We start from the raw sequence: 22,028 nt of genomic DNA on the forward strand, positions 1-22,028 counted from the left end.
GCTCACTACAGGGGACATAGTGCAGGATGAGTGCCAGCTTAAGTGTTGATAAACAGCAGACCACCACAGCTAAACAGGACCAAACAGGATCATCTGTAACATCAGATGACATCAGGTCAGGACGGCGCTGCCAGGTTTGCTCTGCCACCCAGATACAGCCATTCTCCGGCCAACAGTGGAAAGAGTCTATCATCGACTGAGGCCAAAACACACAGGTGGGATTTATTGTCACTGCACACACTGACCCTGACTAAATATGAGCCCTCAGCCAAATGGGCAATGGAAACAAGTTAATCAGTCCACGCCAGACACGCAGAGACAATGGGGGGCCGTGCTAAAGTTCGTTCCATTAGAGGATAGGTATGGTATTTGAAAGCAGTGTAGACTTCTAAGATACAGTATTTGTAGCCAATACTTTGGGGGCCTCTGGGGAGGTGACTAGGGGCCCCAGTGTGTGTCCTTGTCCGTGTCCCAGTCTGCGGAGCTTTCTGACACGGCGCGCAGTCATGCAGGCCTAACGGACGGTAGGGGCAGCACAAAAGGCATCAAGCCCCAGGCCCAAAGAGCAGCAGACACTTGTTATCAAAACACTGATCCCATGGCCCCCACGGCTGCCATTCAGCCCCCGCCGGCCTGCCGGACTCGATTACCCTCCCCACTGGCAGACTGGAGCACATAAAAAGCATTCCCATCAATGAACTGTTGAACCTTTTCCCTTTGGACGTGTGACCAGACAGGAACCCTTTGACACTGCACTTCTGTTGAGCAAATTCGTAGCCTAAGCACTTTTCTGGTCACTGGGCTCGTTAAGTCCATTAATTCCGGGACACGGCACTCATTTATGCATGTGGAGGGGCCAGAATGGGAATTTGTTCTGTTGGTAAAACAGCGAATATTTGTTGGGAGCACAGAGTAAACACACCAATACCGCAGGTCCCCTCCCTGCCTTCCTGACTCTCCTGGCTGCCTCCGAGCCACGTCAGAGAGCGCTGAGGTCTCTCTGTATGTGCTCAACATCTGCTCTCTTTTTCTCTGCATTTCCTGTCTCCTTCTCACCAGGTGAGGGAATGGAGCAAGAGCGTACTTCGCACCAGCAATCTGCTTTAAAAAAGACCCATTATATTTAATATCCCTTCAGGCAACAGAGATATTTGTGGATACACCCTTGAAAAAATGCCTTTGAACCGTGGTCTTAACCCTGGGAGGCATCGACCCAGCCTGATAAACAGCCCAACGGTAATTATCCAATCAGCAACTTTCCTTTTCATCTGTGGACATTTGGTCAGCAGGGAGGAAAGCCTTACTCTGAGGAAAATAATTGCTTCCTCAAAGGCGATGAATCTCACACCGACTGTGCCATTGCTACCCCCAGTGGGAAACCAATCGAAACAGATTGTGTAGTGTGCAGTTCAGTGCAATCACCTTTCTGGCACTCGTAAACATCGCAGCAGTCTCCAGGCTGGCCGCTGGCCTGGCTGAGCGGCACGGCGCGCTGTCCGCTAGGGCACTGGGGCTTGTGGCAGGCACGGAGGTCACAAGTGCACTGGGGTGGGATGGAGGGACAGCAACCAGCAGGGGGCGTGTAGCTCTTGGTTAGGACTGAGCCCTTGGGGCAGGACGGCACCTGCAGATCAGGACACGTGACCCCAGCACACCTCAGCTCCTCTGAAACACACAGACATGGACACATGTTCAGGTTGAAGGGATAGTTGAGATTTTTTGAAGTGGGGCTGTATGAGGTACTTATGCATGGTTAGCATATTACATTCTGTAGACATCAGTCGGCGCACCGCCAGTTTGGAGAAGCAGGCTTGAGTCTGACACGGAAGCTAGATTATCTACTACTGTGGAGGGGTCAGCAATAAAACCCCTTTTTAGCCCCCTAATGAAATCAGTATCAGTTCAAGTGTGCGCAGTATATTGAGAGTATTTTCACTGCTCTACCTTTATGCCAGGCAGTAATTTCCAATGGAAAAACTAAGCCATTATATCGCTCTGTTCAGAGCCAGACTCCATTGAAATAAACTGGGATTTTTAATTTAATTTTATTTTTTTTAAATTATTTTTGGGGCTTTTTATGCCTTTAATTGATAGTAAAGCTTGAGCGTGAAAGAGGGAGAGAGAGGGGGTGACATGCAGCAAAGGGCAGAGTTTTTGAGAAATAATTTGCTAAATGTATTAACTTCTTCCCAAGTTGCTCATTTCCTGTTTTTTCCTATGTTTTCTTAAATAACTTCAACGAATGTGCTCAGGGCTCAAAAGTTTAATAACTTGTAAAAGGCATCTGAAAGCAGCACAAGAAAAGTGATGTTGCTCCAGATTTCAAAAGGTTAAAATACAAGTGAGTATTTAGCATACAGTATAGAGAAAGGTAGAGACACGACATGTTTTTAAATTTTCTGTAACACCACCTTCAACTCCTCTGAACTCTGACAGTGCCCGCACTGTTCTCCTTGGGGAAGGAGGGTTTTTTCTGTGCATGCACATGTGGATACGTGTGTTTGTGTGTGTGTGTGTGTGTGTGTGTATGTGTGCGTGTGTGTGTTTGTGTGTGTGAGAGAGAGAGAGCTCCTCGTAGTGTCAGTTGAGCCACTTTAGAACATGCTACTCGTGTTACGATCTAAGTTCACACAGCCACCCAACACAAACTCTGTGCATGGTCATCAGATCCCCACTTCAGTTCGTGACAGCCTCACAGCATCCTGTCAGAGAAGTGAGAGCAGCGCTCTAGACACGACAAGGCTCTCTGCATATCCTGTCTGTGGGCCTCTGATCCCACCCAGCCTGGCTCACAATCCAAACAGCCCCTCACACTCTAAAACCAGTCATTAATACCAGCCAACCTTCAACAGAGCTTCTCTTCTTGCCAGTTTAGAATCTCGCCGTCGCTTAGCATACCAGGATGTGTTTGTCTTTTCATTCACCAGCGCCAACATAATAGCTCTGATACCCCTTGTAAAAGGGGAAAGAGGTGTAGGGGTACTGGAAATCTGGGCAAGGGGCTCAGGGGTGTATTTTGGAACCTGTTCAGGAAAAGAAAAGTGGAGCGCCCCTCTGTACAGCCATTGTATGAGAACAGTAGCTACCTTACAAAGATTGGATTACCCAAACCAAAGGGACGTGTTTATTTTGGTTCTCAGTGTCACTGTAACGTATACAGTGCAGGCAGAAGGGAAGGACTGGGGAGAGCAGATTCACGTCCTGTCCTATAATTGTCAATCACTGAGTAATTTCCCAGATCCCCTGCTGAAAGCGCAGTAAATGCATGCTTTGTAGCACTTTGACAGCTGAGAGGGAGAGTGGAAAAGGCAGCATTAACGAGCGCACAGATTACAGATGAGAAGGAGAAAAATCGGGTAATCGTACATCTAGTCGAAATCATCGCTGACATTTAAGGGGGAAAATGTGTCAACAAATGACTGCCTTATACTAAAGTTAAATGAAGTGGATTATGATTTAGTTAGGAGGAATGCTTGACAATCTTTGCATTCATATGGTTTTTGAGGAAAGGGGCTGAGGTTGCGTAACAGTGTTTGGGGTTTTGGTAGCGTTTCCAGAAGCTGAGTTTTCTTGATGGTCTTCCCAGACTGGCCCTGGCTCCACGGCGCAACACGACTCTCTCAGAGGATTCGCCTCATCCCTGACATTTAAAGACCTGTAAGTGGATCCCTCTGGGTTTCGCCACAAGATGAGGAAACTGGACCGGTGAGCAGATCGGGGTTCAGACTTCTGATCCTCTGATAATGGTTCTGCTCTGCCAGTCCTCAACTCGAGATGGACCTCTGACTGCTGTCTGTTCTCAATGATTACAGCTCTTTCAAGGCCCAGACACACCAAACTGACATTAAAGAACTGGGGCGATGCAGGCCGACTGTTGCGTCGCCACATGTCGAATGTGTATCGGGCCAAAAAGTTGCACTTTAACACACGGCAATGTCCACAGCCACTAGCCAACAAGCACATATGTGCGCCTGTGTGAGAGGAATAACTCTCCATAGCAGACGGCGTTATTAGTCTATGTCAGGCCCCCAGGAAGTGCGCTGGACTTCGAAGCCAGTTTTTGTAGTGGCCAAACAGTGCAATTACACCACCATGTGATGCTCTGCAGCCCAAAAAGACTTTTTTTCCATTGACTTACGTGGCAAAAGCTTTAAATCAGTGGCTTCATTATTTTGAGCATCACAACCCTTGCAAAATGAGCACCAAACCGGAAGTTAGCTGTTTGCTCTGTATTCATTATTCAAAAAGGGAAGCTGAAAGACCAACAGAAACAATTCAAGACATTAGGTAGTCAGTTAGCACATTTATCCGATATCAACATAACCTGATGTTGACAGAACAAAGGATATTTACCATACACAGGCAAACAATAACACATTTAGGAACTTTTTCTGCTGAAGAGCTTACTGGCTTAAAAAAATAACAATCTCACCTAATGAAATAAGTCAGATAAGATCTCATGAGCTCTTGACTTTAGTCATCTGTTTGCTTTACACACTTGTGCTTCTTTTAGTGCACTGAGCTTAGCTGCCAATCAGAGTGATTCATTCACCTATGGGCTTCACTTCTCTCACTGACGCTGATTCATCATGCTGAATTGGCCGCAAAAAGGAGACAAGGGCCGACCAGTGCCAATGGTGTGGGACACACCACCAAAACTAGGGCGACAGACAGACGCTCACTGACGGCCTGACATTGACCAGAAGACTGTCACCTTGGTGTGTCAGGGCTTAAGACCTGATGCTGTGCCGGCATTGTGGTTAAGTAGCCCTTTGATGTCTACCTGACCTAGAACAAACACAGAGTAGAGGCGCTCTTTGACTGTGCCTGCTGTATTTTGGCGGGTGGGGGTAACATTTCTGACAGATGAAATTGAGGATAAGGGAAATGTTGAATTTTTACAGGCTCCAGATAAATAGAGCAGGAGTGTGAGGTGTCTGTACTGTACTGTTTACTCAAGCAACCTGGGAACAGTGAGGACGACCACAAAGCTCTCATTGATAAACTTTGTAGCTGAATAGTGTCATAGAAAATGAGGGGGAAAACCCCTGAATTAAGGGAGCCTACAACCCTTTTAACGGTTTTTGGCCTAATTCCTAAGCTGGAGTTAAATAAACTTCAGTTGGAAGCGCTGATTGGTGAATGTTTTACTTCCAATAAAGTCTAACGAAGTCTGCTGCTGCTCAGTTGAAGACTGATTTTGCATATGAAAACCTCACGCTGTTTAAAGCCATAGAAAAACGCCCTGGGACGATCTTCCACAATGTTCTGCACTGAAAAACACTTTCTGTGTATTGTATGTGTCCCAGAGAAGGCTGATTACTCCTTCAGTTGTGATAATGACTGGGGTTAGAGTGCGCTGGGAAAAGCAGCTGGCAGACATAGCATTGTCATTTAAATGAACAGAATTGTATCCATCCATGGAAATGGTCCAACCCTTGCAGGTCCAATTAATATAATTTTCTAGCTGGCACATTTATAAGCACAATAGGCAGACAGAGGATGGAAAAAAGTCAGCAGCAAATGGATTTTATCCTGCGCTGTTTGTGTTCTATCTCTGAGCATAAATGGCTGTAATTAGAGAGTCAGCAACCACAGAACCAATCATCATATCACAATGGTGGCCATACTCCAGCTTGCACAAACACAAAAGCCCTAATTTGGTATGCTTGATAAATTCTCTGTGTAGATTAGGCAACATGTGCTCTTGTGCGACTGTAAGATTGCGAAAAATGGAAAACCTTTGACCTCATTGCGAAACCTGCAACAATATATACACACACACTCACACACACGCACACACCTGATGTTGGTCTGGAGTCTGGAAGAGGTGGGATACGGAAATTGCTTCATTACCACAGAATGGTCTCTTTTGTAACAAAGCATATTTCTGGCACCTCAGCAGCTCATTGAAGAAAAAAAAAAACCCACCTCCTATCTAAATGGCTTTTTTCTTCAAGCCTGGGTACAAGGAGCGCAGTCTTTCCCCAAAACCAGAGTGGCTCGGCCAGGCAGAGGAGGCTGTGTTGACAGCCTGAGTTTACTCATGGAAAAAGCGCACAATGTGAGTTCTGTTCACTGACTGACTTTGGAAGCAAGTCAGCAGAGAACAAAGCTGTCTCAGTCCAGCTGCCCTCCGTGGGTTTCTGGTCTGTCCTCAGGTTTTATAAAGTTGCTCTGCAAAAAGGGACACTTCAGGGCCGTCTCTCACGTAAAGCTGTGGGGACCTGGCCCGGTGCCTGCCAGCAGTTACAGCTGAGAAAGTCAGCATTGTGTCGTGTGCATCAGCGTGTGTGAGTATATGTGTGAAAATCGTGGAGTAGGTCTGGAACAAAATGCACAGACAGGGTCACCAGGAAGAAACACTTGGTGGGAACTTCACACCATGGTCAGAAGCTCGAGGTAGATGGCGCGTAGGCACACAGCGGCCGGCCGGCCTGCATCTGCTGCCTGCGCGCCATGCTCTCTTGCTCTTTGGTTAAATATTTGCAGATGAAAAACGTGATCTCAGTGTCCTAAGTAACACTGCTTGCAGCTGTGAATGAGCGTGTTTGGGTGAGGTAATGAGCATGTCCACATGTAGGTGCACATTTGCACATAGATTTTTCATGTGTTTGTGTGTGTGCATAGAAAGTGTACAGAGCGGCATGTGTGCATTCCACTGGAACACACCCTTTCCTTGCCGTCAGATGACCAATAAGATAAGGCCGCTGACAGAGAGCGTGAGGGCCTTTCCCTTAGAGATCTACACCATGCATGGTCTATCGTTATATCAGGCACAAGATGCATATGAAAAGAGTGAACATACTGTGCTCCAGGGTACTGAACATAAAGCATAACTGAACAGTTGTCACGTGTACCGTCACTATACCTCAAAAAATAACTCAGCTCTCATCTCTAGGAAATGTACAGAGACCTGGGTGCTGTCAGCTGTTAAATAAATTGTAGAAGAGGCAGTTGAGTTATGTATGAATTTTGGATTCATTCCCTTTCAGGGGAAAAGGGGAGAGGATGGCTGATGATGGATGAAATATGTCTGAGAACTAAGGGAGTTGGCTAAGGCTGCAGTTGGGGTGTCTTTGATTTGTTAATGGTTATGGTTGGGTCTAGAGTTTAAGGTCCAGATTTAGTGAATGGAGTGAGCTGGACATGCAGAAATGGTCTTCATGTGTGTGTGTCTTGGCTTTTCCCGCTGGCCCAATACTGACTGGTTTGGTTAGCGGCTGACCACGAGTAGTGAGTGGGTTGACAGCAATCCCAACATGCCTTTAAGGGAAGTTCTTTGTCTCAATCGCCACACAAGAGTTTTGTTTCCTTTTCGAAATCCCTACCCATACACACACAAATACGCACACACTGGGAAAGCGAGCAGCTTGCAGGGTACAACGGAGGCCATAGCTTCTGCAGACGGCACACAAACACAGCGCTGAGACGTCTCGCATCCCTGCCAGCCGGCGGCGGTCTGGCTCGGCCAGTAATAGCTCTGCCACAAAGAGGCTGCAGCCAAGCAGAACTAACGGTCCTTTCACAGGGGCAGAGAGGGGCAGGACGGAGGTGGCATAGGTGGACAAGTAGATTTGTGGGAGCAAGGTCAGTTTGTGCCATGGCATCCCAGTGGGCACTGCTCTCCCGTCTGATGAACTGTTTGTGAACTTCCACATGCCTGTGAGGGACAAAGTTTACTCTATTCTATCCCCATTATTAGTCTGAAAGAGCAAGTTCAGCATCAACTGCCACAACATAGTACCGATATGGCTCGACTCAACTCACCTTGCTTGGTACCTCTCTTTTTGGTTTTCCACTAGCAAAAGCTATGGGTAGCACTTGACACAATTTTTAGGGTGACTTACAACCAGTTTTTTTAAAGCAAGCTGAATCAATGCTTAGAAGGTGGAGTTAAAACACTGCAGGCTACTGATTGGTCAGGGAGAACTGCACTAGCGTGACACAGGACATCCTGCACAAACCTGCCATTCTTAAAAAGCCAAGCTGATCCAGATTTGTGAAAAATGACAGCCTGCAAAACCTTGCTGTGGTTAATAGACAAAAGCTATCATTCAGTTTGATGGCCAATATAAGGATCCCTGGAGGGAGCAACGTGCACTGCATTGTGTCCAAAATGATGTCATGGCAGTTTTACAAGGAGTTGCTAGAACGGTCAGCTACGGACTCTTTTATGCTCGAGGTCAGATTCACATAACAAAGACAGATCAAGCCTTCTGTTCGAACTGTGTTCATTTGATCCATATTTATGCACATTTTCTGAAGCTTACTGATTCAGACGAAATGAAGCAATACCACTTAAGATCGTGGGGAAAGTGTAGTTCAAGAAAGATACAACTGTAGGAGACGACTAAGACATTTTAAAAAAACAGCTGAACAAAACCAATCAGTAATACAGTGAAAATAATTATCCGTCAGCATATCCCAATGTATTCATTGACCTCACATATCACCGCTGTCTATTATGCTGCCACCGTTAACCGTTAAAGGTACATTATCACAACCTCCTCCACCGTTGCCTTGTTTGTTGTTGAGTGAAACTTTTGAATTTACCTTCTAGTGCTGTCTACATGATGTATCTATGCCATCATAAAAGATGCATGAAAGTATGAGGGCACCGACACATCTGTTACGTAGAGAAATCCCGCCCAAATTGACCTGGAGGCACCTAGTACCAAAAGTGAGTCGAGATGAGCCAAACCATGCAGTGGAAATGAGACATATGGGAGAACAGGGACAAAAATAAAACTTTTTAGTTTCTCACTTTTGTGTTACAAGAGAAAATGTCTGTGTTGCTGCTGATCCTTTTGTCCCCACTCTCCCCTAAGTAGACAACCTGACTGCCTCTGCATAATTGTGTCTTTCAACTATCCCTATTTTCTGAGCATGTTTGTATTAAGTGATGTCAGTCGTATGAATCACCTAAACACTTCCAAAAATGCACCGACTGCCGCTGCTTGTTCCCGTCAGTGAGCAACAGCAGGGGAATTCCTCGAAAAAAAGCAGTTAGGGGCCTTATCATGAATGAAATATGTAAACCATCCTAGAGTGTAAAATTACCAAACACCACCCTACGCAGACCCCGGGGCCTGTGCTAGTCACAAATACCTCAAACAAAATGGTTGGCCTCAGTTGCGATTTCCTATCTTCCAGCCTCTGCCCTTCCCCCCTCCCTCTCTTACACTTATCACATCCTCTTTCCCTGACATGTGGGTAAACGCCTGTTGCTCCTGATTGAATGTTTGCCGCCAAATTACATCAGCGTCTTGAATACCAGCAGAGAACAGGATCCCGCTGAAACAACATGAGACAACATTAGGCGTCTGAGCATCAACAGTGGTGAAGCAGAGATGTTGAGTCTGAACAGATCACAGGGTGTCACAGGGGAGGGATGAACTAACAAGACCACTGAGTGAGTCAGAGTGAAAGTGAGACTCCAAACCATTACCATGTGTGAGCGTATTCGAGAAGAGAATCTCTGTTCAGACTGATGTTGAGACACCAGCTCTACTTTAATGCTGCTATGCATGTTCAGTGCTGTCGCTAAAGTTGCATCAGTTCTGGGTTAAGCCAGTCCAGTTCGTGTCAACCTCAAACCAGTTTGTTTTAATGTAAGCCGGCATTTGTCATTATGACACATCCTGGCAAATTCAAAAGTAGCCTACATCAGCAACCTGTGCTGATGCCATCACAGCACTAAATCAAACTTTGATTAATCTATTATTATGTTTGTTCATAAACAGACTAACCGAGCCACTGCATCTGATCAAATTTCAGTGTCACGTTTCGCTTGTTTACTAGAAAGTTCATGTGTTTTTAGGGGTGATGACATTGAGATGATACATGGCAAAGAAAGTCCCCCACGAAAACTAACACTGCGTCGATGAGGCTGATTGGATTTAAAGCCGACGAAAAGATGCGTCTTAAGTGGCCATTAGCAACGTGTTGCGCCGTTTTGAGCTGAACTTTTGCTGGATGCCCTGTCTCTATTCCTGTTTTTAATGCTGTCCCTCACTTTAAAAGCGCTGTAGTGGACGAGGAATGGCTGATCGTGAAGTTGTAAAGACAAATAATCTATACCATGGGTCTTCAACAGCGGGTTCGCAACCCCGAGGGGGCAAAACAGACATTAACACGAATCAAATATATTAATTAAAAAGATATGTTGACTTATTTGTAGAAACACACACACACACACACACAAGAACAAACATTTCATTTACAGTGCACATGACTGATGATAGGCTAACCGTTATCTGTGAATCCTTGCCCAATGAATCCATTATGTAAAAATATATATCTGTCTATAATTTATAATTTAGTAGCCTAGTACTGTGTGCACCCAATAAAGGTTTGTTTATTCATGGCACTTTAGGCCACCTTACACCTTAATGTAGGCCCACTTTTAACATGCAACTCAATTTTATATAATTAGTAGGAGGTCCCTGCTCCATCTCTCGTTCAGATCAGGGGTCCCTAGCCTGAAACACCTTGAAGACCGCTGATCTATACAATACCTTCTTATTTTACAACAAAAACCTAAATAAGGTGGCAGCTGGCTGGCAGTGGGTTCCCAATGAGCTAAAGTTTCGGGTAGGGTAATTGAAAAAAAAAAAAGTTACAAATGTGGTAAGATAGCAAGGGAGTCACTCACTCATCTTTTAAGTAGTTACATTTACAGTCTGATCCCAAGCACACAGCTGATATTTTCGTGATTTATTTCTATAATGACACAACAGAAGTGCAAATTTCAGGCATTCAACGTGGACGGAGAACTCAGTTTTTACTTGTTTTTACGCAAAGTGACCAAATAGTCGGACACTTGTTTGCTGTTATGAGAGACGGTGACATAATGTTTCAATCAGGAGCACCTGTTGGCGTCAAGTGCATTAAATTTGGTATACAGGTCCAGTCTAGAGTTTGACTTAATATCAACTGGTTTGAAATTTTATCTTGGCCAAACCCTAGCAAACAGTGGAGCTTTCTTGCCCTAGGAGCAGGTTTATAGGATACAATTACTGTTGCACACTAGCATGGCATGCTAACACCTCTTAATAACTGCTTGTGTCTTAAGACAACGAGTGGCTGATGAACGCAGACTCTATGGAGACCAACAGGACCGAACGAATCCTAACCACAGAGTCCCAGTCCTGTCTTGGTGACAGACGAAGGGAAATCTCTGTCGTGAACATCTAGACAAACAAGATAATTATCACACACAGACGCATGCACAAACACCGACACGCATACTCACACATATGGGCTCACACACACACAAGCACACGTGATGATATATAAACACATGTGTGCATCTTTCCACATGCATACTTGCAGACATAACAACACTCACACACATCCTGGTCTCTTACTTAATGAGAGACCATCAGAAGGGTGGGTGTGTTGCAGTGAGAACTCATAAGCTGCTGAAAAATGTTGTTTACAGTTTTCACTGGTATGAGTTTAAACTGTCATCTGTTTGGCTTTGCGGATGAGTGAGTTACAAAACAGAGGACTGGAAGTATATCTTTCAATGTGACACTAGACTTCAACGATGGTACGTCGAAACAATATAGCGTTTGATGAACAGACTTCCTGTGGGATTTACTGATTGATAACATCCACACAGCTGTAGTGTAAATGTTCTGTGATAATCTCTGTGTTATTCGCAGACTAAATAATCTCAAATATGTTTCCGTGGCATGTCGCCAGCCAACGTTTTGTTCATCAAAAGAGTCGTTTTTTATGTGAAATGCAGGCGACTTGCAAAGAGTATCACAGGAGAACACCGTGTGGATGAAAACACACGGTCACATGCTTTGGACTTAATCTGTTCACTAAAGCGCCGGACTATTTTTCTTCAGGTTTCAGAAACAGTTTTTTTTTCATCGTTCTGGCTTGTTCAGTAAGATGAGGTTTACCCAACATCCACAGAGGTTCACAGAGTTCACTCGGTGGCAGTCCCATCCCATTTTGCATGAGTCAGTCAGGAGGCAGCCGCCACTTAGCGCCTGTCTATCTACCAGACACATCACAATCCAAGAATGGAAGCTAAATCGCCTGTGCCAGCTAAAGTTTTTTCACCTTGAAGTGTCAGTCACAGAGACTGCTGAGAGTGGAGGTAAACACACATGCTCATATTCTCTCACGTCAGTCAGTGGTCTCTCTTTTTTTAAGTATTCATATTACGCTCTCTACATTTAAACCCTAAAGACTTCCATCATCAGTCTTAGCAACTCCTTCTCTTGTAATAAAAGAGCTTTTGTGTTTTTTTGCTACTCTGTCGATCAGATTCACACCTTCTTTATTTCACTCATAACTCATAACATCTTTTCTTTTCTCGCTCTTTCTGTCTCTCCTCATCCTCTTTTTCCTTTATTTTATTTTATTTTATTTTATTTTATTTTATTTTAACTCCACATGTTGACATGGGAAGGGCTGTCTGTCTGATGCTTTCCCAGTGACTCTATGAGGGTGACCAGATGTCCCAAAAAACAGTTTGGAATCACAAGCCGATATTCCAAATTCTGAATCTTGTTCTGTTTGTCCCTGCGGTGAGAATCGACTTACTGAGGAGACCAGTCTTGTTGATAAAGAATACTGAAAAATGCTGCACTGAAGGTGTATTTTGAAACAATGCCAAATCATCATGAATAATTCATGACATACCAGTGTGCATGCAACAAGCTGCTGCTGTTGCCAGAATAGATGAAGATGAAATTAAATTCAAATGAGAGAACCCTTTAATTTTCCATTGCACTGATTAGGCTATCATGAATAACAGATTGTTTTTGTCTTTCTACCTGTGTCAAACGAGATGAGAGAGTGCAGCCACCACTGTGGGAGAAAATAATGTGCTAAAAATACCTAAAAACTAGAATTACCATCTGGTGGTAGTATACGTCTGTGAACCAGTCAAGTTGCAATAACAGTTTGTGTGAAATTTTGTCATAATTAACGCACAAATTCTTGAGTTATGGCCAAAAACATGTTCATTGGATACTAGTCAATTTATTCTTAAGTCAAAGTGAAAGTTTGTGCCAAATTTGAGGAAGCTCCCTAAAAGTGTTCCTGGCATATTGCATTTATGAGAACAGATGGGAGGGGGTCAGAGTGACCATGATCTCTGACCACCAAAAAATAATCTAATCAGTTCATCGTCTAGTCCGAATAAACGTTTGTGCTAAATTTGAAAAAAAAAAAAAACAATCAAGATGTTCTTGGAATATCCCTTTTACAAGAATGAGAATGATGAGGTCACAGTTATCATGACCTTTGACCTATGGCCACTAAAATCAAATCAGTTTATCGTTGAGTCCAAGTGGACGTTTGTGTCAAAATTAAAGAAATACCCTCAAGGCGTTTTTGAGATAGCACAGGAATGGGACGGACATCCCAGAAACAAAATGCAGCCATGGCTGTCTCTGGCATGGAGGCATGAAAATGTGTTTGTAAGCTCTTACAACTTAATAACAACCTAAGCTGCTGAAAGGACGTTTAGAATGACCGTAACATACCTGTGTAAGGTTCCTGCGTCACTGTGCACACAGATACTCACTCCACCCCTGTTTTAAATTTCACCCATTCTCTTCTGTTCACCCTTGACTCCATGCAAATATTAAAGCAGACTAATCTGTACAACCACAGTTTTCAGCAAATTTTAAGCACTTGATCTTAAAAGGATCCCTTTGCTTAAAATGAAAAGTGAAAAAACTTAGAATAATGAGGTTTTCAGTGGTCGGCGGCAATATGCTTCCTTTCAAACATAATGAGCTGGGACAAAAGGAATTCGATTTTCCACTCTGAGGTGGTTTGCACAAGAGAGGGACAAAAATGTCAGCGGCCACTTCATATTGAAGTTTAAACTATTCATGGACTATGAATGATAAAATTCTGTTGTGTCAAAGTGACTTTGTAGATGCAGAATCTATTTCGGACTCAGGTATAAAGCCTTACATCTTAGCACTAAGCTAAGCAGAGCTACTGGTTGGCTGCTGTGTGGTTTGTCAGTTCCAGTTGCAGGTCGTTTGAAGGTTACCTGCGGCTTCCTGGCACTGGCTGCGGTTGATGTAGGCGAAGTGGTGGTGGCAGCTCTGAGACTCACACACACAGCCCTCGGCGGTCAGGTTACACCCAGAGAACATGCAAGCCGGGTTGGATGGTCCCACATACTTCTCTCTGTGTCTTTCCCGGTGCTCGTGCCTTCGACCTTGTGAAATCCAGCCGCCGTGGTCACACACACACACACACACACACACACACAAAACCACAGTCATCAATGAGTCACAGACACCGGCACCACTCAAGGGTGAGTGCGGAGCCACTGCAAAAAGTCTTAGCATGTGTGTCATCACTATGATATGTAAGTAGCATTAGTCACATCAGAGCCACATCTGTTATGGATTAGCTTCTCTGAATGGACAGCATTATTCCCTCAGACTCAAATTCTGCGCATGCATCTGTGTTTCGACACACGTGTGTGATGGGAGGAGAGGGCTCACCTGACTTGCTGGCCTTCATGCAGGTTTCTTGATCTGGGTAGGCAAAAGAGCCCAAGCAGGAATGACGGGCGTCGCACACACACTGACCTCCAGCTCTGTCGCAGCCTGTCATCAGGGGACAGCGCTCATCCTCCAGGCCTGCTTCTGGATGCTCACGGAGCTCTGAGAGGGAGGGGGAGAACAGAGGACAGGACAGAGATATATTAGGGCTGCACACAATTCAGAATTATGATACTTGAAAGGGATCTGGTGGTTCAACAGCCACTTTTGACAATTCATTCCTTTTTTCCATACAGACTATTAAACAACCAGTGTTTCCCACAGAATTAGAATCTATGAGTGGTGGTAGATGACCTGAAGCCAGGGTCAGCAAACGTGCCATTTTTTTTTTTTTAAATCGTGTCTTTGTGTCCATTCTTCATAATTCAGTGTCCCCTCTTTAAATTTAGACATGTGGGATCTGTGAACACAGCCCAAGGGAAACAATATGGTTGCCACTGATTAGGTGGATGGATAAAAGGAGCAGCTGCTGCTAAAGGCAAACATTTAAACACAGCGCAATTAACAAGTGAGTTTGACTTTCACTGCACCTGGCATTCTACTGCTCCGTCTGCACCCAGAGTACGCTCTGCACTCTGAGAGTGTGGTGCAATGCATAACCGAACAGTCGGCTTTACATATTCCAACAGTGCACTTGATGAACAGTCCAGTTCCAAAAATAGAATATCTATACGTGGCGGCAGATGTTTTAATCATGGCGAAACGCCACAAATATTGGATTGCACACTTGCAATGACATTTTCTGGTGACACGAGATAAAAAACAAAAATTTAGACTGTATTGTATTAAGATGCTGTGAGCTGAAAATTCATCATTTGTAAGCAGAGGGCAGAAAGGGGCCTGACAGGTCATAGCCTCGCTTCCTCAGGGGAGCTTCCTCCATCTCACTCAGACTCACCATGAGTCAGGGTCTGCAGCTGCCTCTGCCCATCACAGACATCTTTAGCAAGCAGATGGGACAAATTCAAGTACCCTTGTCAACTGAGAGGTTTCCAAATGATGATATGAATCTTTGGCTTTTAGTGGACAGCCCTAGCAAAGATCATGGATTTCACACTTGAGCTGGTTTGTCTCTTTTGCCCATTTTAGCTGGGAATTAACAGACATTGGGCAGATTTACAGATAAAGCGTAATCACAAACTAAAATGTGCCAGAAACCAAGATTTTTTTCCCAGAACTGCTGAAGGGTTAGCCAGCTTACAGCCTTGGTTGCAACACATTGCCCTGGCACCACCGTTACTGAAGTGACTAATATATTTCTGGGCTGCCATCCCTCCTCCCTCCTCGTCGCGCCATGCTACTTCAGCCATTGAGCCCATTTGTTTGCTTTTGTTCCACAGCATGGGGCCCTCCCAGGGTTCCCATCTCTTCTGGCAGCTGGAACGCCTCTCCAGTACCAAGGCCACTTGCACCATACCCACACATTGTTCCCTCGCCCACTAGTGAGCGTCGCCCCTCTAAGATGGCACCTCAAGGCTTAGCCTAACTTGGACGAAACTTTACCATAGATAGGAATGTACAAGGGAGTAATGTGTCCCAGCATCATCCATAGTGTTCCTTTCACATGCACGCATGACTAACAACACAGTTATACCCTCCTTCACAGTTGTCCAAGCGCAAGAGTGGCATCAGAGTAAACAGGATAAGACAAACTGTAACCCTGAGTAACCTCTTCCGAAAGCATTCAGCTCACGCCCTGGCCTCAATCAACAGTGTGGAAGCCTGATTGGAGCTTATCACAATACTCTGGCTTTCTTCTCCAAACAGCGATGCACCACAATACACAGAGGACAAGGTGTAAAGGTATATAAGCATGAGCACCTCATGGTATAATTCCCTATCTACTGTAGCAATCTTACCAGAAAAAAAACATTCTCACTTAGAAGTTAGACAAACAATAACAGGCCGACTCAAAGTGCCTGCAAAGAAATTTTAAATGCTGCAAATCATAAGAAAACACATATGTTGATCCACATTAATATAAAACAGACCTTCCATTATGGGGAAAAAGTCTCGTACTCTAAATCTTACGGTTGAAGTGAATCTATTTGACTGCAGAAAAAAAGCATCCTTGCAAACACTTTCCCTAATCAGAAGTGCCAGCAAAAGTGAAAGCCAACACCAGCTTTATCTGACTAGCATTTTGCTGTAGTATATTTGTGTTTTTTCAGCACTACACACCACCACATTTCTAGTTGGTCATAAGTGATGACTGTAGGGTTGCAGAGATATACCAATTTTAAGTAATACAGTAATGTGACAGTTGACAATTATCATACAGTGTACATCTGCTTATCTATGATATTGAAAACAAAATGCAACTGGACAGATCATCCAACCTAGACTTTTTACACCTGCTGCCATTTAAAAAAATGGTTTTAACTCTTATTTACAGTCATAAAAATTTGTTTAACCACTATTTACCCTTCTGTTTTCATTCCTTTAAGGCTTATTCTGACCGATACTAATAATAATTCTGTGATACCTACATATATATTCTGTGATGGTTATTGTACCATAAAAATCTCATACTCTTGCAACCCAAGATTACTGAGAGAAATAACTTTTACATGACTCTATACACTGTTTTTTAATTAAATCCTGCATAGTATACCTTTAAGATGACTTTTCAGTGATGGGCGATGCTCAAGAGTACCACAGTAAACAGCAGCCAATGGAACAGGTGAAGGTAATACTACCCTACCTGAGCCAGCCTGCACTGTTAATAGCTCTCCCAGACGGCCAGCGAGACTGGCAAAGCACAAGCAGCCTTTTGAATAAACCACACCAAAACTTTCCCCGTGATTTCCTTTCACCTTAAAATGATCCTCAGCTCCACATTTTTTCCATCCTGAGGCTTTCCTGTGCCTGGGAGGGTATTTTCATTTGCCTGTCTGTGTGGGGTGCTAAATCTGGCATGTAGAAAAAGAGGTAGAAGTCAAAACAATGAATGAAAGGCTGGACACTAAGGACGTTGTCTTGTTAACTAATTCTTGCTTGACCCCTGTCAGCCCAGTTTGTTATGAGCTGGTCTGCCTCAGCCTACCCCCCCTTTAGCCTGACCCTGGTCTGGTCTGGTCTGGTCTTTCTATCTATTATCTAGCCTGGCATGACTCTAGCCGAGGTCTATGGCTTCATCCCAGGGGGATTCCTCTCTCAGCCGCTGAGACTGCTTGTCTTGGCATCCAGGGCCAGGATGGGAAAGCTGACCTCTAGAGGCCCTCTGGCTGATAGCGAGCTAAAAAGGAAGTCTTTGAAACATTAGATAATACCAAAGGAAGGGAGAAGTAGAAGGCATGCGAAGGAGTGCAGTGGACATAGCGTCCCTGTAAGACAGACATTCTGTTACGTGGTATGTTAAGTGCCTCTGGAGCTCGGGGAAAATTTGGCGTGGGAGGACAGGCACGAGAATATAATGAGAACATAAAAACAAATCATTTAAATGCAAAGACTATTTGATTTTACCTGATCACGGAAGCAAATGAGATAAGGTACCTGGATGAGTCTTGCCTGAAGCAGGTGTCTGTATTCATAAGACGCCTGACATGCTCAACCTGAAGCTGCAGCATTTGATTCACTTTTCTTTGTCAGTTCCAGCATTTAGGTGCCAAAGTCCTTCATGAGACTAACTGATTTCAACATCCCAGGTATTGTTTTTGTGAAGCTATAACCATTTCTTGAGGCTCAAGTAATTATTCCTGCTTATCATACTTTAAAAATTGGCAACAATTCCTGGATTTAAACTTCCCCAGTAATCAGTTAATCTCCTATTTCCAATCTTTTGTTGAAACCAGTATCTTACATAACATTTAACCATAATTGGAAAACAAAAGTTCAATGACTATTGCAGTTTTCCCCTTCACCATAGGAGCCCTAAATAGCCCTAAAATATTTATGATAATAAGCATTAGCTATTCCAACAGTTTTTTCAACCCTATCAGCAATAACGGATTAAAACTGAGTGATGGCGCATTACAACGGTATATCTCTCATAAAATATGCAACAATTCATGGGATCTCTGCAGTGACAAATTCTGACCACCCAGAAAATCAAAACTGTGAGCAGAAAAGCAGGGGATCAGAAAGCGGAAACATTTACCCCCTTCTCCTGATTGCGAGTCTAATCACTTTAAGACTCTTGCAGCTTCAGGAGGGAAATCTGGGATCAGCCTCCAGCAGCCTGCCTACTGTGGCCCCTGAAAACACACTAGGAGGTGTTGATTTACCCCCACACAGAAACCTCTCGGATATTGGGATTGTGTATGTGTGTCGGATTTTGGGGTCAGCAGCATGTGCTTCAAGGCCTCTGGAGCCAGGGGACCAGAGGCACGATTCAATCACAGGAGCCATTAGGTCTCCCAGGCTGTTAATTTGCAGAGGAGATGTCCTCCAGGCGCCAGCCTAACCTGTGCATGAAGCACAATCAGTAGCAGAGTCTCCTGGGATGTCCTGGGGGCTTGAGACCTTTGAAAAACCCTCCTGGAGGCCTGACTTGGACCACCCCGCAGAGGGGTGATGGGAGGGCAGGGTCAGGGGACACCGACTGAGAGGATACCAACTGCTTACTCTCTCCTACAGTCCTGTCAGTCCACTTCAATCATTGTGAAACAGGCTGGACACAGTGCAGGTGAAGGGGCTGCCGGCAGCTATTTGTTTCTCAGGGGAAGGCCATTGCTACTGACTTCATTCACTGTGAGGAACCTGACACCCTTCGCTTTTCTTTGAAGTTCAAAAAGTTGCCCAAATTGTGCGTAAAATGATCACATCCATGATACAGCAGCCCAGCTCTGCTTGGCAGGAACAGAACAGGAGGGTGGTGTGGATTCACAACATTACCAATGAAAAGCTGCAGGGGACTTTTGCAATCGTGCCGTTACAGTATTACATCCATGAGGCTCCCACCATGGTGGTAAACAATTCAGACAAGACAGGGGGGCAGCTTATTATTACATTACAGTGTATTGTTGTTGGCCACGCCATGGGTAATCCACAATTTTGCCCTCACCCTGATTCAAACAATCATTTTTGGCTCATCTTAATTCACTTCCTTTTTTTAAAATAAATGTCTCTTTGGGTTGTAAAGCAGAGAAAACAGAGCCTACTAAAGCTGAAGTGTAACCTAGTGCCAGATCACTGCTGCCAAGCTTATTGTCATTCCTCCGAGCTGAGAGTGAATGAAGCTTTGAGGGGAAGAAAGAGCAGTTGAACATGACTCCTCTCCTGGCAGTCAAGAGCCCCTCAGACCTGGGGAGCTGCTGCAGGCAGCCGGAGACAAGGTAAACACTGACACAGTCCCTGCACTGAGGACTTAACTGACATGTGAATGGTGATGCCCTAAAGCCAGGAAGAGGATGGTTGCCACCTAAATGAATTGACACCAACAGCTCTTTTATTGCACTGTTAAAGACCTCAATGGCACATTAAGTCTCTTAATACTACACTACTATGAAAAAGGCTTAGGCCACCTTAAACTTTGTTATTTTAGCAAGGTTTTAATGATCATACATGTTTATTCATCAGCTGTCTCTTTACTAAAATACAACCAGAACACACAGGAAATATGTATACAGTATTAAAAACACAAATATTTCATTATGAACTACTTCAACATGCTAAAGTTGCAAGTATTTAGTGTGACCTCCCTTTTCACTGCATGTCTTGAACTCTCTTTGGCAGACAATATTACAAAATTACAAGACTAAACTTCTGGTACATTTACATCAGGTTGTATTCAAGACATGTCCAAAGCGTAATATTGATTATTTAAGCTACCTTTTGTTATGTTTGTATGATTCCATGTTTGCTCTTTATCCCTTTCTTCGCTGAGCATCACATACACCATTTCTGTTTAACTCACTGGATGCTGGCTCCTATATAAAACCAGATCCCAATCACATTATTCCACTCAAAATGCCAAAAATTACACAATTTGACAGGCAAGACTAAATTGTGCATCACTATGGTGGCTCCAGACATTTGCATAGTGTTGTATATTCCATAAAATTGGCACTACACACCTTTACATACTCCAGTTTCAGGGATTGTGGCTGCTCCTGTGCTGTTAACAGAGGCGCAGGTCAGCCCCAGGGAGCAGTAGCCGAGCGCCCAGTCCTGTCCGCCGCAGGGCTCCCACTCCAGCCGGGCACACTGGTCACAGCATCCGCATGGATCCCTGGCCAAGGTCCGGCCACCCTCGCAGCCGTGCGCGGCTTTGACGGGACAAGTCCGGAGATTACATGGCGTGCACTCGTGAGCCGCGAGCGCCCGCACCAGAAAAAGGACATTCAATAACACCACGGAGCACTTGCTGAACATGGTTTAAAAAAACAACCCAACAGTTAAGTTTCCCAGAGATATAGTCCGCTTCTGTCAGAGGATAAACCACATGAAGTCACTACTACATGTAACTCCAAAGTTGTAAAGTCTTCTCTAAAGTTTTGTGATGAGTCTTCCCTCGGGGGTGCTGTTTTAAACACAGATCACTTTGAAAGCAAAAGCACCACGAGACTCAAGTGATGCGTTTCAAGTGGCAGCGATATCCAAAGGTTCAATGTAAGCAGGTAGACGCGCTTCTCGAGCGTCTCTTCTGATGAAGTAACATATAGAAATCCCAGACCGAGGCTGTGGACGCACAGTGAGGCTTTCTGCTGCTACTGACAGCGACGCACGAGAACGCAAACTGACTCTTAAATTGACATGTAGGCATATAGAAATTAGCGGTGCGCCCTCCCTCTGACTGACGCATGCACCGACCAGTCACAAGGAGCCAAAGGAGGGCGGATTTGAAACTGCTGTATCCCCGCTCTGCAACTCCTCTCTGTGTTGCGCAATGATGCAACTTTGAATGCGTTGAATGCAAGTTCCTTTTACCCTGCCGAAACAACTGGTGGGCACCTTGGAAACATTGGCTGACATTACTTATGGGGACTAAATAATGCTTCAGGGTTAAGCAAAATTTTGGCAAGAGTAAAACAGGCACAGCTATAAACTCTCGCCTGAAGATATCTGGATGAAAATGACTTCTGTGGTCACTCATGAGTCTCCCCTGAACTTGAGAGGACTAGTTCACAGTACATGTTTTTTTCCTTTTACTCAATACACTCCTTCAAATTAAAGCTTTCTATTTGTCTTTTTTAAGATTATTTTTGGCTTTTTGTGGCATTATTAGATAGTATAGATGCAGCATGAAAGGGGGAGAAAGAGGGGATGACATGCAGAAAAGGGCAGTGGGTTGGAATCGACCCGCAGCTGCTACAGCAAGGACACAGCCTTTCGTACATGGGATGCCCACTCTACCAGATGAACAACTGGGCATCCTTTTTTTTTTGTCTTTTTAAGGAAAGGGACATCTATCCCATTTGAAGAACCATTATTCAATGAACATGTTTAGATATATAACTCATTACAACGGGATTGTTGTGGAACTCAAACTGTTGATTGTTCTGTTATTAGTCTATGCAAAGGACT

General features: G+C 44.4%; 1 protein-coding gene across 1 annotated transcript in view; it reads right to left on the minus strand.

Moving 5' to 3' along the window:
• The window catches only part of LOC121953658 (cysteine-rich motor neuron 1 protein), a 45,041-nt gene extending 23,784 nt beyond the window's left edge, over positions 1 to 21,257 (minus strand). Inside the window, exons 1-4 of the mRNA XM_042500845.2 lie at positions 20,579 to 21,257; positions 14,502 to 14,663; positions 14,039 to 14,209; positions 1,423 to 1,665 (exon numbers count right to left, since the gene is read on the minus strand). Coding sequence (XP_042356779.1) covers positions 1,423 to 1,665; positions 14,039 to 14,209; positions 14,502 to 14,663; positions 20,579 to 20,876 — 874 coding nt within the window. The 5' untranslated portion in view covers positions 20,877 to 21,257. The remainder of the gene's footprint in view (positions 1 to 1,422; positions 1,666 to 14,038; positions 14,210 to 14,501; positions 14,664 to 20,578) is intronic.
• Positions 21,258 to 22,028: the final 771 nt, after the last annotated feature.

This window comes from Plectropomus leopardus, chromosome 14 (assembly GCF_026936395.1).
Source record: "Plectropomus leopardus strain MGB_pleo_1.0 chromosome 14, ASM2693639v1, whole genome shotgun sequence".
Taxonomy (NCBI): domain Eukaryota; kingdom Metazoa; phylum Chordata; class Actinopteri; order Perciformes; family Serranidae; genus Plectropomus; species Plectropomus leopardus.